At 39.0% G+C, this 13,994-nt stretch overlaps 1 protein-coding gene across 1 annotated transcript in view; it reads right to left on the bottom strand.

Moving 5' to 3' along the window:
- Nucleotides 1–13,994, bottom strand: part of celsr3 (cadherin, EGF LAG seven-pass G-type receptor 3) — a 94,029-nt gene that overhangs the window by 16,739 nt on the left and 63,296 nt on the right. Inside the window, exons 16-25 of the mRNA XM_029507497.1 lie at nucleotides 12,094–12,214; nucleotides 10,679–10,862; nucleotides 10,291–10,392; nucleotides 10,059–10,153; nucleotides 9,689–9,898; nucleotides 5,211–5,409; nucleotides 2,488–2,676; nucleotides 2,213–2,399; nucleotides 920–1,087; nucleotides 109–235 (exon numbers count right to left, since the gene is read on the bottom strand). Of these exons, the coding sequence (XP_029363357.1) occupies nucleotides 109–235; nucleotides 920–1,087; nucleotides 2,213–2,399; nucleotides 2,488–2,676; nucleotides 5,211–5,409; nucleotides 9,689–9,898; nucleotides 10,059–10,153; nucleotides 10,291–10,392; nucleotides 10,679–10,862; nucleotides 12,094–12,214 (1,582 nt within the window). The remainder of the gene's footprint in view (nucleotides 1–108; nucleotides 236–919; nucleotides 1,088–2,212; nucleotides 2,400–2,487; nucleotides 2,677–5,210; nucleotides 5,410–9,688; nucleotides 9,899–10,058; nucleotides 10,154–10,290; nucleotides 10,393–10,678; nucleotides 10,863–12,093; nucleotides 12,215–13,994) is intronic.

The following is a 13,994-nucleotide window of genomic DNA, read 5'->3' as shown; positions in this document are numbered from 1 at the left end:
ACACTTTACACTATCATTTGCCAGATGAATTAAATCAGAATGTTATAAATGTGTGACTCATATGGTGAACTTTTAAGTACCCCTCTTACATACTGACAGATCACTGACCTCTCTCTGTGAACTGTCCATCAGCACGCCAAAGGTGCCCAGTCTCTGGCACTGACAACGGACATGAGAGGTGTTCCTGTACACAACGATACAGTCCCTCACAGTCCAACAACCTCCTATCTCATAGCTGGAGAAAGAGAAAGAGTGGTGCGAAGAACACAAGTGTTAATTCATTAGAAATAAATGATTCAGAACTAGTTTTTACTGCAATAGAGGCTGCAGGTTGCATTACTAAACATACAGCTCAAATAAACCTGTCAGGGTAGATATTTCAACAGTTATAACACAGGTATGATTAATTACATTAATAATGGCTCTATTCCATGTAGCTGCACCTGTTCCAGAGCTCTATTATTGTGCATGTTCTCATTCTGCAATGGTTTACTGGAACACAATATGAAGCTGATTCATCATTATAGTTATTAGTTGCAACTGCACTTTTACTACAACAGGCCTGTAGAAAGAAGTATAAATTAAGCCTGACTGCTATAAGTCAGGAGCCCTAAATTATAAACTGAATATCTTTAAAGGTAAACAAGAAAGAACCCCAACTCATCATTTTTATTAGTGCAGTCAACAAATTGACGTATCATAAATAGACAGATGCTTTCATCAGTTCCATTGTGATGGCATTTTTTTTTCCATTCAGGTCTGTGAAAATGCATACATAACAAAATTCAGAAATGAACATTCAACAACAAAAACACTTCCGGAAAGTGACATACAATAATCTGTCCTCACATTCAGTTTCTATGCATGTGGGTATAACAGTGCTGGATTTGAACATGTGCACGTGTTTATCTGCACTCACGGACTGCTGTGGTTCCACTGCACACACAGAGGCTTGCTTCGATTGGCTGTCTCCAGCAGCTTGAACTCAAGCAGAATGGGCTGATCCAAGTGTCCACCCACAAATGTCTGATTGTTGTAGACTGAGATTGAAACCACTGGGGAGTTCATTACCGGATGCCTGGGAAGCCTAGAGCAGAGAAGGAACACAGTTACTGTGCAGCTACTTGACCAGACAGGAAGCAGAGACTGACAAAAAAAAGGCAAAGGACAGGACAGCGTGAGCAGATAGGAGCAAAAAAAAAAAAAAAAGGAGAAACAAATGACTGTTTGTTGAATAACTACTGAAAAGTAGTCAGTTTGTTGCTTTGTGATTGTGACACAAAGAAAGGAATAGCAAATGGAAGAAAAAGGCAAAGATAATTTTAGGGAAAGCGAGAGGAAAAAAACTGGAGGCTTGGGACAGAACTACTGGAATTTGTAAAGAGCACTTTGTGTGTGCTGTTAACAAGAAGTACCTACTGATGTGAACCATGCCTCATAAAAAATGACTTGCAGAAGACAATTATTATTATTTTTTATTTGCTTAAAGCTGAAAGGAGAGTGTAATCTAAAAAAAGTTTAGGTATTGAGTTTACCTTCAGATTTTCTATAAAACTTGAATGTGAAAGATTTTTTTCAATGGCTGCTGTATCAACAACGTGAAATGACTTCAAAAGCATAACGCAGGATTTTCAGTAAGCCAACAACCTCAGAGTTACAACTTGAGGCTTAATGGCATCACTGGAGCTCGTCCAGCAATGCCCCTGTCCCTAAGGTCTGCCAACAAGGTCCTAATCACTTCACTACACATTATATGAGACAATATCATGACCCTCAACATCAAAGTAAATCTCCAACAGAATGAATCAAAAACTAGGAAAGTCCACTTTTTAGAGCAATCAATTCAGGGCCTTGACCTTATTCATGAGACGCTCACATGCAGTGAAATGAGTTGAAGTGAGCCTTCCAAAGTGTGCCCAATAAAAACACAAAAGATTGAAATGATTATTTTCACCATGTTTCTCTATTGTTCTGAGGAGGATGAAGACCAGATTACATTTTATTATCAGTTAACACAAAAACAAAATGATTCCAACAACTCACTGCAGATTTTATCGTCACTATATATAAAAATGATTCTTTTACTTGCTTTGCTACTACACATACACAAGGAGTAACCAAGATTTCTATTTCCACAGTGACTCCTTTCATCTAAGGATATAAGAGCAGCTATAATCAAATTTGTATTGTACTGTGTGTGACTGATTCCCACCTCACTCCTCGACGATCTGTGTGGTACTTGGGGGGGAGGGCTGCACCCAGACTTCGATAGATCAATAATATGACGATGGTGATGGGCGGCTCAGGGAGGGAGAGAGTGCGTCTGGCTGCAGTGTATTCTCCAGTCTGATTGACTGAGATACTAACTGGGGCTGGAGCAGTGTTGTGGGAAGTTGAGGCTGAAATGGAGGAGTTGGTGTCAGTACATTTTCTTAATTACAGACACTCACAGTCTCAAACCTTTATTTCTATTTCTGCATCTCTTACACTCTTTATCAGTACGCTCCTTTTCCTTCCAGTTGTGTTGTTGCTGTCGTTGGGGCACAAGGGCAGCGGGAGGAAGTATCACATGGGTGTAGGGATCCCACAAAGCCTGACCACGAAACAGGGTGGTGTGGTAACGTGGGAAACGTCGGCGCACATGAGTGTGGTTCTCAACACGGTCCAGGTTCATAACTAAAGAAAACACAGCGATAAAAAGAAACTTATGAGGATGATATCTCACACCTCAGGCAGAAAAACTTCCCAAATTTAGTTGCTGTTGGCCTCCCACCTGTCTGAGTCCAGCTCCTTTTGGCCAGACAAAATGTCTCAAATATTATTTGAACAATGAATGAATTCAATTATTGTACTGGAGAATATTTTTTTAACTGAGATAAGAGTATTATTATGGAGTCTATTACTGTGAAACCTGTCGAAACCTTATGGGACCAGTAGTTATTAAAAATATGGAGCATAATCTATCTCCTGGAGAGGATTTGGCTCTGTTGATTTCAAAGCTGTCCAAAGTTTGCCTGAATTAATGTTGCTCCATTATAAGGTGTGCTTATGCAGTTTCAAAGTAAAAGTTATTTTGCCATTGGACAAACACTCTGATGAGTGTGATTTGGTGCAGTGTCTTCAGCAGGGACTTTTACTTAAACACAGATTCAACTAAATACCCGCTGAAGATACTGAAAATATTTCTTGAATAAAGCGTAGACTCTTCCAAATGATGAGCTAATGTAGCTGAGCACTATTTGGTTCTTTTCTGAAAATGCACAATGAGTAAGTTGAAAATGAATTTTACATATCACCATCTGACATCCTGAGGATTGGTTTAGCTCCCTTTCCACTGGAGGGGCATCATTCCCTCACTGTTTAATATTAGTATTAAATGTATGAATATGAAAATGAGTATTAAAGCGTATTTCTTGCCATGTCAGACTCTGCACAAAAACTGCTGCCTCGGGGCCACAACAGACTAAAATGAACTAATCGTCCTCTTCGTTTAGTAATCCTAATGTCTTAAAATCAACATAGAAATTATTTATTGTGCCTACCTGACTGCTTTAAGAGTATGTCTCAAACCTTTTCAATTAACTTAAACCATAGTCCATCCATCAACAGGTCTGACAATTCACCAGCAAGCGAACACACTTGTGCCTTAAATGGCCTGGTTGTGTGTGGAAATGGGAAATTGGAAATGTGACAGCCCAATACAGACAAACATACACTGGACAAAAGAGGCTGAGATTACAAACAAATCAATGTTGTGAAAGGAAAGTACATAGTTAGTGTGGTGAGTTCAATAATAAGTAAACAATTGATCCAGCAAACTAAAGTGGAAGGCGACTGAATACAGAAAGAGAAGAGGAACTGTGTTTGTGTGTGTGTGTGTGTGTGTGTGTGTGTGTGTGTGAGAGAGAGAGAGAGAGAGAGAGATGAGTTCCAAATAAAGCAGAGGCTTTATTTGGGAAATTAAATTGAAGAAATTGCATTTTAATGAACAACAACAACAACAACAATAAAAGAAAACACTTAAAATTAGCTCATATATTGGAAGATAACAGATTTGTTTGTGTCAAGTCCGTCCATTTCTCTTCCCATATTATTCATCCCATTTGGCTGAAACCATTAACTCTGTGTCTGTGTGTAGGAGTGTGAAATTTAGCATTGGCTGTGTCAGTCTTATTCCTTTTTCTCTCACTGTTGCTGCTGAGTCCATGCTCTCTGTCTGGAAAACTGCACCAGCCTGTCAGATTAAGGTTACTGAAAAGCATTTCCGATGAATTTCAAAAGGAATGCAAGTTTACTTACTTAATAGTTTTTTTTTTTTTTTTCAAGTCTAGGATTAGCTGTGTTACCAAACTACACTGGAAGAGGGTGGCAACACAAGATTCAATATCTGGTAACTCTGGTGAGATGCAGATTTATGTTATTGTAGAAGAAATCAATCTCTGTGTGTGTAACTAAGAGCATTAACTGAGCGTCAAATTCATTTTCTGGCTTTATCCCTGCCAGAGCTGCTGCAGTTGCTATTCCAACGTTTCTTCTTGTTGTACATGGTATAGCTAATTTAATAGTTTTTCAACATTTCTAAAATGACAAGAAAAAGTGGAAAGAGTGTGAATATTTAAATCCAGAAACTTAATGACTCAAGGCACATGGTGAGACCTGCAGGTGTGTCTGTCTGAGAGAGTGACACACATTTTTTATTAGCTGTGCAGCCTCAATGTTCAGCAATATTATACTGCCATACTGCAGCCTTTTAGAGTGCATAGTGTGTGTGTGTGTGTGTGTGTGTGTGTGTGTGTGTGTTACTCCACGGGCATGTTTGTGTGTTTGGCATCTGGACAGCTAAATGATGTATGTTGGTCCAGCTACAGTGCTTCAGGGTTTTTGTGTACGTGCTGGAAGCATCAGCTGCTGTGTGTGTGTGTGTGTGTGTGTGTGTGTGTGTGTGTGTGTGTGTGTGTGTGTGTGTGGGAGTGTGAAATTCATCTCTCTGAGGCTGCCAGAACTCTGGCTTAACTGTAATTATTTGCAATGGCACTGCTCATCTTCTGCTTTACACAGAATCATTCTAGCTGATTTCACAGCAGTGATTTATATTGTTATGAAAGAAAACTGTCTGTAAAGATTATAATTCAATTACTTTTTGTCTTATTTCCTTTAATCATATTTATTAGTAATAATCTTCTGTATCTTATCACAATGTCTGAACACACCTATGTTGGGAGCAACCAATGCCACAGGGTTGAGGTAGGTGAGCTTCATGTTCTGGGCCAGAGTCTGGGCGTATTGCTGCAAGAGATCTGTCAACTCGGCTGGACCGCCACCTGGGATGTGGTTCTGACTGTGAGCCAGAGCCCGCCAAAGCCCAGAGGTACTGGGACCCAACAACACGCTGCAGCCTCGCAAAATGTTCTGGAAGAAGCAGAAAGAGCAGCAGGAAGTATTAATGTTGTGCTTATCAAGACCTTCTGTTGGGTTACTCAATGTAAAAAGAAAAGAAATTAGAAAAAAAGAATAAATATTGACAAAAATGAAGGGATTTGCATTGAAAACTTTTTACACAACTTTTAATATAGATTTAAAGCTCTTGATGGCTGTTATAAATGCCCCTTTACAGTTCTGATGGACTGATGTGCAATGTGGTCGGCTTCTAGGTCAATGTCCGATTTATAAGTTGAATGTAAACAGTGCTGTATAAGTAACATTTTATATATAATAGATAGATAGATACTTTAGTTATCCCAGACTGGGAAATTGCAGTGTAACAGCAGCATTACACATAAGGAATAAAATATATAACATTAATGCATCTATATAATAATATAATTAACAATGAATATAATCGTGATCAGATTTTCACATTGTTAATTGTTAGTGTTCTGCTTGAATTAACACCCCGTTTCTTTTGAAGTCCTGTCTGATGGAGGTGGGTCTGTTTTTTGTTTTGCAAAGATGCCTGAATGTACAAAATGTGTGACCAATACAGACGAGGGAGGACGGAAAGATGAGATGTGAGATGTGATTGCGTTACTGTTGAGCCAGGGTCTGACTTAATCAAGTATCAGGTCTAAAAACTAAAAACAAAAAAATCTAACAATGTCAGGGCATTAAAGAAGTGAGGAAATGGAAGAATGAACTTGATATAGGTTGGCACTCATTACAAAACATGTGATAATACTCTGTACTGTTGTAACATATCCTGAGCACAGACTAGGAGTCCTAATAGAGGAAGTTCCTGCCTGAGTTGCCTGATTGTGGGTGAGAAAAAAAAGTGGACCTTATTGTAAAGGTTTCACTTTAGTTCCTGTAACGAGAACCACAATAACATAAAATTTCAGATTGGTATAATGAAAATAATGAGAAAGACATATGGCCATTAATATAAGCCCATTTCCATCATTGTCATGGTATATTTGGGATTGTGGATGGAAATGCAAGATAGAAAGTCAAGATTACACAACCTTGAAAAAGGTTCTGAACAAACAAAGACTCAAAGATTAAGAGAGTGAAAAAGGAAGTGTTCAATATCATTCGTTGCAGTCAGACTGCACCAGACCCCATAAAGCACTGCGGTCTCACATAATGCCCTTGGGAGACAAAAAAAGGCATGAAAAAGCACAGACAAACAAGGTAAATCACATATAGTTAGTGGAGGAGAGGGAGAATGTAGGGAATAGCACAGGGAGAGGAGACAGATTGTGGATAAGTCAGTGACAAGGAGAAAAATGGATGAGAGAGAGAAGTCAAACAGAAGCTTATGCTTAGCTCAGAGAAGGAAGAAAAAGACAAGGAGGTGGAAGGATAGACAATGACAGTGAGGAAGGGCAGGATACTGCCAGGATACTGTGCTGGAAAAAATAGATGGTGCCTTAACACACTTTAGCATTCCTATAATTTTTGGTGTCCATTGTAATTTAACTAGTCAGCATTACCCGGTTTTTGAGTCATGTTTATGGAAGATGGTGTGATAGGACTAATTGGAGATGTGTTGATTATGTGTTGGGTATGATAGATGTGTTGGGTATATAACAAAACACCTTAGCCTAACAAAGATAAAATGACACTGCTATGAATAGAAATCTCTGAACAAACACACACTTAGTCTTGTTGTTAAAATGTTAAAATGCTTCTATTCATAGTCTAATCATATGATCTTGTTTGAGAAAACTAGACACACAAATGTATTACTGAGGTTGAAAATGAGCCAGCATCCTGGTGAAATAGAAGTTGACAGCATCACAAGAAAGAGAAGCAGGCGCGCAGCGTGCAGAGGCTAAATGGATGACAGGCTGCAGCATCATTTTTGCCCGATTAGTTCGACAAACACATTATGTGTCACCGCAACATGTCCCGTTAGATTTTTGAAATGGTCTCTATTGCTCTCTATTCTCATCCTTTTGTATACAGTGAGCCATGTTATGTCTGGAGATACAATATTATCCTGATGGGTTTGGCCAAAGCTGGAATACGAAAGGTTTTCAACTTCCTCCGCTTTTCTCTAGATTCTTGATGTCAGAACTTTCGCCCCTGTCTTAGCTCATTTCTCCTGAAGCCTCAAGGCTCTGTTACCACCACTGGGCCACTAAAGTAACCGTGTTCTACATTTCTGTTCATCTGATGTAACATCTGCTCTTAACCCTGAGGTGTCAAGTGCTATCAGAGAATATATTAGTATGATCTATTTTTTTACTGAGAAAAAAATGACTGCAGCTCAATTTCTCAGCTGCCAGAGCAAACCAGAGCTTCTGCAATTACTTGAGATGATGAAATGTAGGCAGCACAGTTGATTTAGAGCTTGAGCTTGTTGAGTTGATGATTTTATTGAGTAGAGTGCAAAATGCCAATAAAAACATTACTGCACTTCTGAGGAAACATATGGCTGCTTTCTGCTGCTGTGACACATCCCAAGAAAGGCTAAAGCTTGATTGTCATGGCGTATGCACGCTCAGAATTTGAGTGAAAATATCAGGCAACTGAAGGTTTCCATTTCAATTATTATAGGATGCTGCTGCTGTGTTGCTATGACAACTGATCACTTGAAGCAACACACTTTACTCCAACTGTGATGCCTTGAGCATAGTGACCAAATTTTGATGCCTATTTTAGATTGGTAATGAAATGGGTTTTATTTAATGAGCCAGACCGTCACAGGTGCTTTTATTAATTCAGTCTGCAGCAACAGTGTGATGTCTTGGAATTTAGCATTTGCAAGAAGTGTGTATTGAATCACATAAATGTTTAATTATTCTATTTTTTTTTTGAGTAAAATCTGCACTCTTCTGCCCTGTCACTACCAAATACAAGAGTTAATGCCTAGTAATAAATAATGTTGGTTATAATGACATTTAATATATTGTATTCAGTTCTTTAGTTCAATGATTGTTTTTTCGACAAACATGTTTGTGTGTCACACACCTATCTGTCAGAGGGGACCAAAACAGTCACCCAGTTGCTATAGCAACTACTGCTAGTACTAGATGTATAACAAAGACATGAACAAATGCTGAATCTGTTTCAACAATACAGAGTGTAGCTACTACTTCTTCAGCTGTCATCAGGTGGCAGAGACAAACCTACTGTAACTACTGCTGGTACTAATAATATATATATATATATATATATATATTCAGTTCATTGTGAGACTAAAAGGTTTGAAAAGGTCAGAGAACCTTAAACCTCTTTGTTGATATAATTGGACAATCCATGTCCAGTCAGCCAAATGTGTTGTATGAGATGAATACTTCACCAAAACAATTTGGAGATGCTTGCTAGAGGGTGAACGTTCAAACCACCACCGTACTAAAAGGATCCCATGTCAGCTTTTCATTCACAGCTGAAGCCGTTATATCTCGTAAAATAAGGCTGTCAATTAATATTTGCAGATGGCACACTGCAATGTCGTTTATAAGTTACTGGCCCTCTATCGCCATAGCAACATTACCTCACATTTCAGAAAAAAGACATCTTGTGCTGTCTGGTCACTGGACCCATTCCCAATAATGGTATAGCGTATTAATCATATCTTAAATGACACAAACTATTATATGTTTGCTGGAAGATTCTGTGCAGATTTATAGATGCTACGATGCATTAATGAAAAGGTGGCGTTTGTGTTTTGAACATTAAATAACTTATCTACCATTAATCTTTAACATAGAATATAAAGATGTTCCTTAAATATTCAAATTTCAAAAACTGACACATTTATTGTGATTGAAAAGTTCTCTGTAATTTTCTGTTCCATAAATTTTAATCGGCCTGATTTTGTAAAACACATATTTTCTGTATTTTGAACTGTTACCTCTCACCAATATTAGTGCTTTTCATTATTCTTCACCATCACCATCAGAGTTTTTGTCAATAAATTGTGTCATTTTTTTACCCCTTGCTTTTCAAAATTAAACAAAAAAATGTATTCATCTCTATATTAGAGTTTAATGAAGTAGCCAACCATGGCAACGAAAAAGAACAAATAAAAAGCTCTCCTTAATACCAAATATTTGTTCCAGCGTGTGCACTGTAAGAGACTACAAAGGCCTTAGCTTCAGCTATATGATTGCCCCCAACCCTCACCGCTCTCACCTTTCTACTGAAATGTTGGTATTTAATTGGTAAAAAAAAAAAAAAAAAGAAAAGAAAAAGGGAAAAGGGAAAAGAGGAGTGAAAGGGTAAATGGTGTTCTTCTTTTTACCTCATTAAAGTGTGCATCCTGAGTAGCGGTAAGACCGAAACCACTCTGTTGGGTCTCAAATGTCAAGAGGCGGGAAAGCAATCGTTCAGCAATCTGCAAGTCATTGCCATAGAGTCGGGACGTTGCCTCAGTAACGTCGCGTAGCTGGTGGGCAAGCTTTTTCTCCATGATGGTGTTCAGCTCTGTCTCATTGCGCTCCAGGGAATCAAGCTAAATATACGGAAACCAAGAAGACAGAACCAAACAAAACAAACAAGCAAAAAAACATAAGTGCATTATCAGTAGAATCGAGTATAATTAAGCAGGACATGTAATGCACAGAATTTGCAGGAAGGGAAAAATATATTGTTCATGGTATTAGTCTACATACAGCAGCATTAAGCTCCACAAATGGTGGGGAGGTGCAGTTGTAAAGGTCTGGCTCCAGCCATCCTCTCTCTACGTCACAGTGTCTGATGGCTGCACCTGCAAGGAGGAAAAAACAAGACACCAGTGTCTTTTCATGAGGACATAAAGCTAAAAACTGGCATTACGTTGCACATGAGCAGTTCTGTGTCTGTGTCTGCTGAGTGTCATGTTAGTACGAATGAAGTTGTGCAGACCGACAGAGCCTTTAGGGCAAGGAACTGCAGCAGGCAGGTTGAACTTGGTCCGAGGCCACCAGATGCCCTGAGTGATGGTTTTTGGACAGCCATCATAAATAACTGCAGGGAGAGAAGCAGAGAGAGCATTATAACATCCTTTAAACTTGTCTTTCTTAAGTAGATCTAACAGAAGTGACTAAAAGTATGGAAATGTTCGTTCTTTTGACATATGGAGAAGTAGACCCCCTTTTTGGAAACCAGGGTCATTTTCCACTGTGAGATACATAGTTAAGACATGACTGAAACAAAAGAAACATTCAAACCGACAAAACAACAAAAAAAAAATTTCACAGTCCTCCCCTCCAATCAAGCATAGACAAAAAGAAAACCCTTGATCCAAACTCACCTTCACAGCCTGAATTTGTGACCTCTGCAAATGGGTTGTCGCATGTGTTGCACTGGCGACCAATCACACCAGGTCTGCACTGACACTGGCCAGTTTCTGGGTCGCATGTCCGCGAGAATGAGCCGACTGGGTAGCAGTCACAGGGTAGGCAGGTGTCAGAGCCACGAGGACGATAGTGAAACTCCTGAGAACACACAAAGAGGGAAGCCATAAGTAGGAACGCAGCTCAAACTTTGTCAGACAAATGTAAAATGCCACAGTGCCAATAGTGTCAGTTATTGCATCATCACACAAAAGGGGATACTCATATAAAAGAGATACAAACAAGACCTACAATCGATGCATAATGTGTAAAAGAGACAGAGATGAAGAAGGGCAGTTAATTATTTAGGTGGCTAAACTTGAATGCGAATACAAATGGAACAGATGAAACTGAAGACATGCCAACTAATACCTGCCATTTTACTGCAGAAAAAGCTATCTGAAGATGTAAAATGTGATGCATCAGTGTCAACCTTGAATTATATGATATATACTGAATGAGGGCAATTTAGCCCACATAACAATGCTTTTATATTGTGATCACAACAAAAACTTCAAGTCAATATTCATATTTATGAGGATTAAGAACAGTTTTAATTTTTCCTCCTAAATCTTTGCCTCCATGTCTAATCTGGATGTAAATCCACAAACCCAGACCGAGGACCCAGACCGAGGATGGGTGTGGAAAAAGTTAAAGTTTGACATCCATCAGTTGTGTATCTTAACCATGTGCATGTGCCTGGTTTCTCCACAGCAACGTGTACATGTGAGTGTGTCTCTGTATGTGTCCAGTTTAGATCTCAGGTCAGCATCAGAGATTAAAGATTAAGGTCAAAAGATCCGGCTAAAGATGGGATCAAACAGGATTAAATGTGGCAACTATATGTATGCACACTCACACATTCACACAAGGCAGAAATGTCAATATGAAAGGATGATTGTCATATCATGGCTGCTGCTGTTCGTGTATCTGGATTAGCCTGTCAGACCATCAAAGTGAGATGATTATTGTGCATTCGAGTAAAGTGAAACCAGCATGATTCGTAGAGTAAAACCACAAAGCCCTTCCAAGCCTTACAGTGCTGATGTTAAATGTAATGCTGTAAAATTCACCACGCCAGGCTTTCACATAAGTTTGGAATAGCTACATCAGTTATCACAGATAACTTCGCCTCTAATGTTGCTCCCACTGTCATGGTAATAATCCAATGTTCATGTTTCCATCATTCTTCCTTGAAACACCAACTTCTCCACCTCCATTGACCATCAAAGCCAAATGTATGTAATCATATTTTCAAAGGAATGTGGCACTCCGACCACAGCTGAGCTTTGTCAAAGCTCTGCTGTGTGTGCTAGTGTGTTTTTTGGCTCACCTTACAGTGGCAGTGTCCACTGGTCTTGTTACAGTCAGGATCAAAGCCTTTGTTTGTGTCACAGTGACATGGTCCACAGGTTGGAGACCCCCACCAACCCCTGGGACACTGATGATCAATCCTTCACATAAATATAAAAACACATAGAATCAGTAACACATGCAGAGCAATATGGAGTCAGTGAACAACACAATATGTGAAAAACGTTTGTTCTTCAAAGGACCTATCTTTCCAATTTGAATGACTAACTATCTAATGAGTTGTCATGAAAGAGATGAAAGCAGGACAGTGAGATGAAGGTGAGAAAAAAAAAGAGATGGAGGGAATAAAGTATGGGATCTAACTGAAAAGAAAATTTGATGTGGGAAGAGGGAAGGAAAACACCCTGACAGAGTGAGGTGAGGAGGAAGTTCCAGCAGATTGTAGAAATATCAGCGTGTATTTTAGTAAATGTGAGTCAAAGAAAGCAACAATTGTGAGGCATGCATATGAAAATGTACATGTATGTAATAAAACATCAGTGAAATTGGGCGTGGTTGGTGCACAGCTGCTGGAGAGAAAGGTACGGAGCAGGTGAGCTGACTTCCACAGTTGGGAGACAGCAATTAATCACCTGCTCCATCTAAGTGCAAGCAGCCAGCTGGATCTAAGAGAAGGCTGAGAACTCTGAGGTACCCAGAATGGCCCATTGGTCCTTCTGTGTGCAGTCCTAGTCCATTTTCACACGCTCTCCTGCCAAATTGTCTTGTTTGCTTGTCTTTGTTATGCCAAACTCTCCAACCTTCCAGATTCTGCGTCTCCTGTTTTTGACTTTTGTTTTTTGACCCTGCCTGTGTTTTTTCCCCAGTATGCTTTCTTGCTACTGGTATTTGTCTGAGTCGTGCTTTTGGGTTCACATCCGCCAGTACCATTCCTGACAAGTACCTGTGTGGCTGTTAAAAGGTATACAGAGCTGGTTATTGGAAGTAGTTGTGTGCTGTTGTGTTGTGCTGAGGAACCTGAAGCGGCAAAGACCTTTGCAACAGTATTTTTGTCAAATTCCTTGCAGAATCATACATTTAATAAATAAAATTATCAATAGATTTCTCCTACTGACAGCTGTTGAGATAGTTATTCAGTTATTTTGAGATCAATGTAGGACTTTTTTTCAAAATTACTGAGTTTCCACCCCTGTGAAAAACTTACTTAATTAAATACTTAAATAAATACTCACTACTAAAGTCTATGTAGATGCTTATGGGCAACATTTCATTGTTCCTCACAGGAAGTTTAAGTAAAAGTATTCAGATATCAGTGATGATCAGTGTTTGTGATAATATGAATCTCTTTGTTCAAAATGAGCTCAAATTTAAGGATATTTACCAAGTTGCTTGATTGAAGATCGGATTAAAAGTTTAGACCTTTTCTGTTTTTTTGTGTCTTTTCAAGTAAATCCTTTTAACCTTAAGTGATAAGTGCCGCTGAATTCCTTGAGTTTTTAAAGCACCAAAAAATGGCTAGAGCACAAATTTATGCTTTAAAACAGCTGAGTTTGTCTGTTCCGGTTTGAGAAGGGATGGAAATAAGCAAATACTTATGTTATCTTATTTTCTATTGTGATTGCTTTTAGTTCGAAGCTTGCATGTTAGCGTATGTTAGCACAGGTACTGTTGGATATGATGCTGAATTTAGTGTCTGTCATCTCACAACCGCAAAGAAAATTGTGTCAAAAATACCGAGCCAGAGAGAGAGAGATGATACACATCAGGGAAAATCAATAGAGGAGCAGACTTGAAGACGTATTTATTTCATCATCAGCTGCGAATGATGTGTGACCTTGTAAAAACACATGTGCTAACTTGATCAAAGACAAACGTCTGAGTCACACACTGCACTGAGCACATCATGAGATAAATGTAAAG

Source organism: Echeneis naucrates, chromosome 7 (genome assembly GCF_900963305.1).
Source record: "Echeneis naucrates chromosome 7, fEcheNa1.1, whole genome shotgun sequence".
Taxonomy (NCBI): domain Eukaryota; kingdom Metazoa; phylum Chordata; class Actinopteri; order Carangiformes; family Echeneidae; genus Echeneis; species Echeneis naucrates.
The sequence above is the reverse complement of the archived record's forward strand: the minus strand, read 5'-3'. Positions and strand labels throughout refer to the sequence as shown.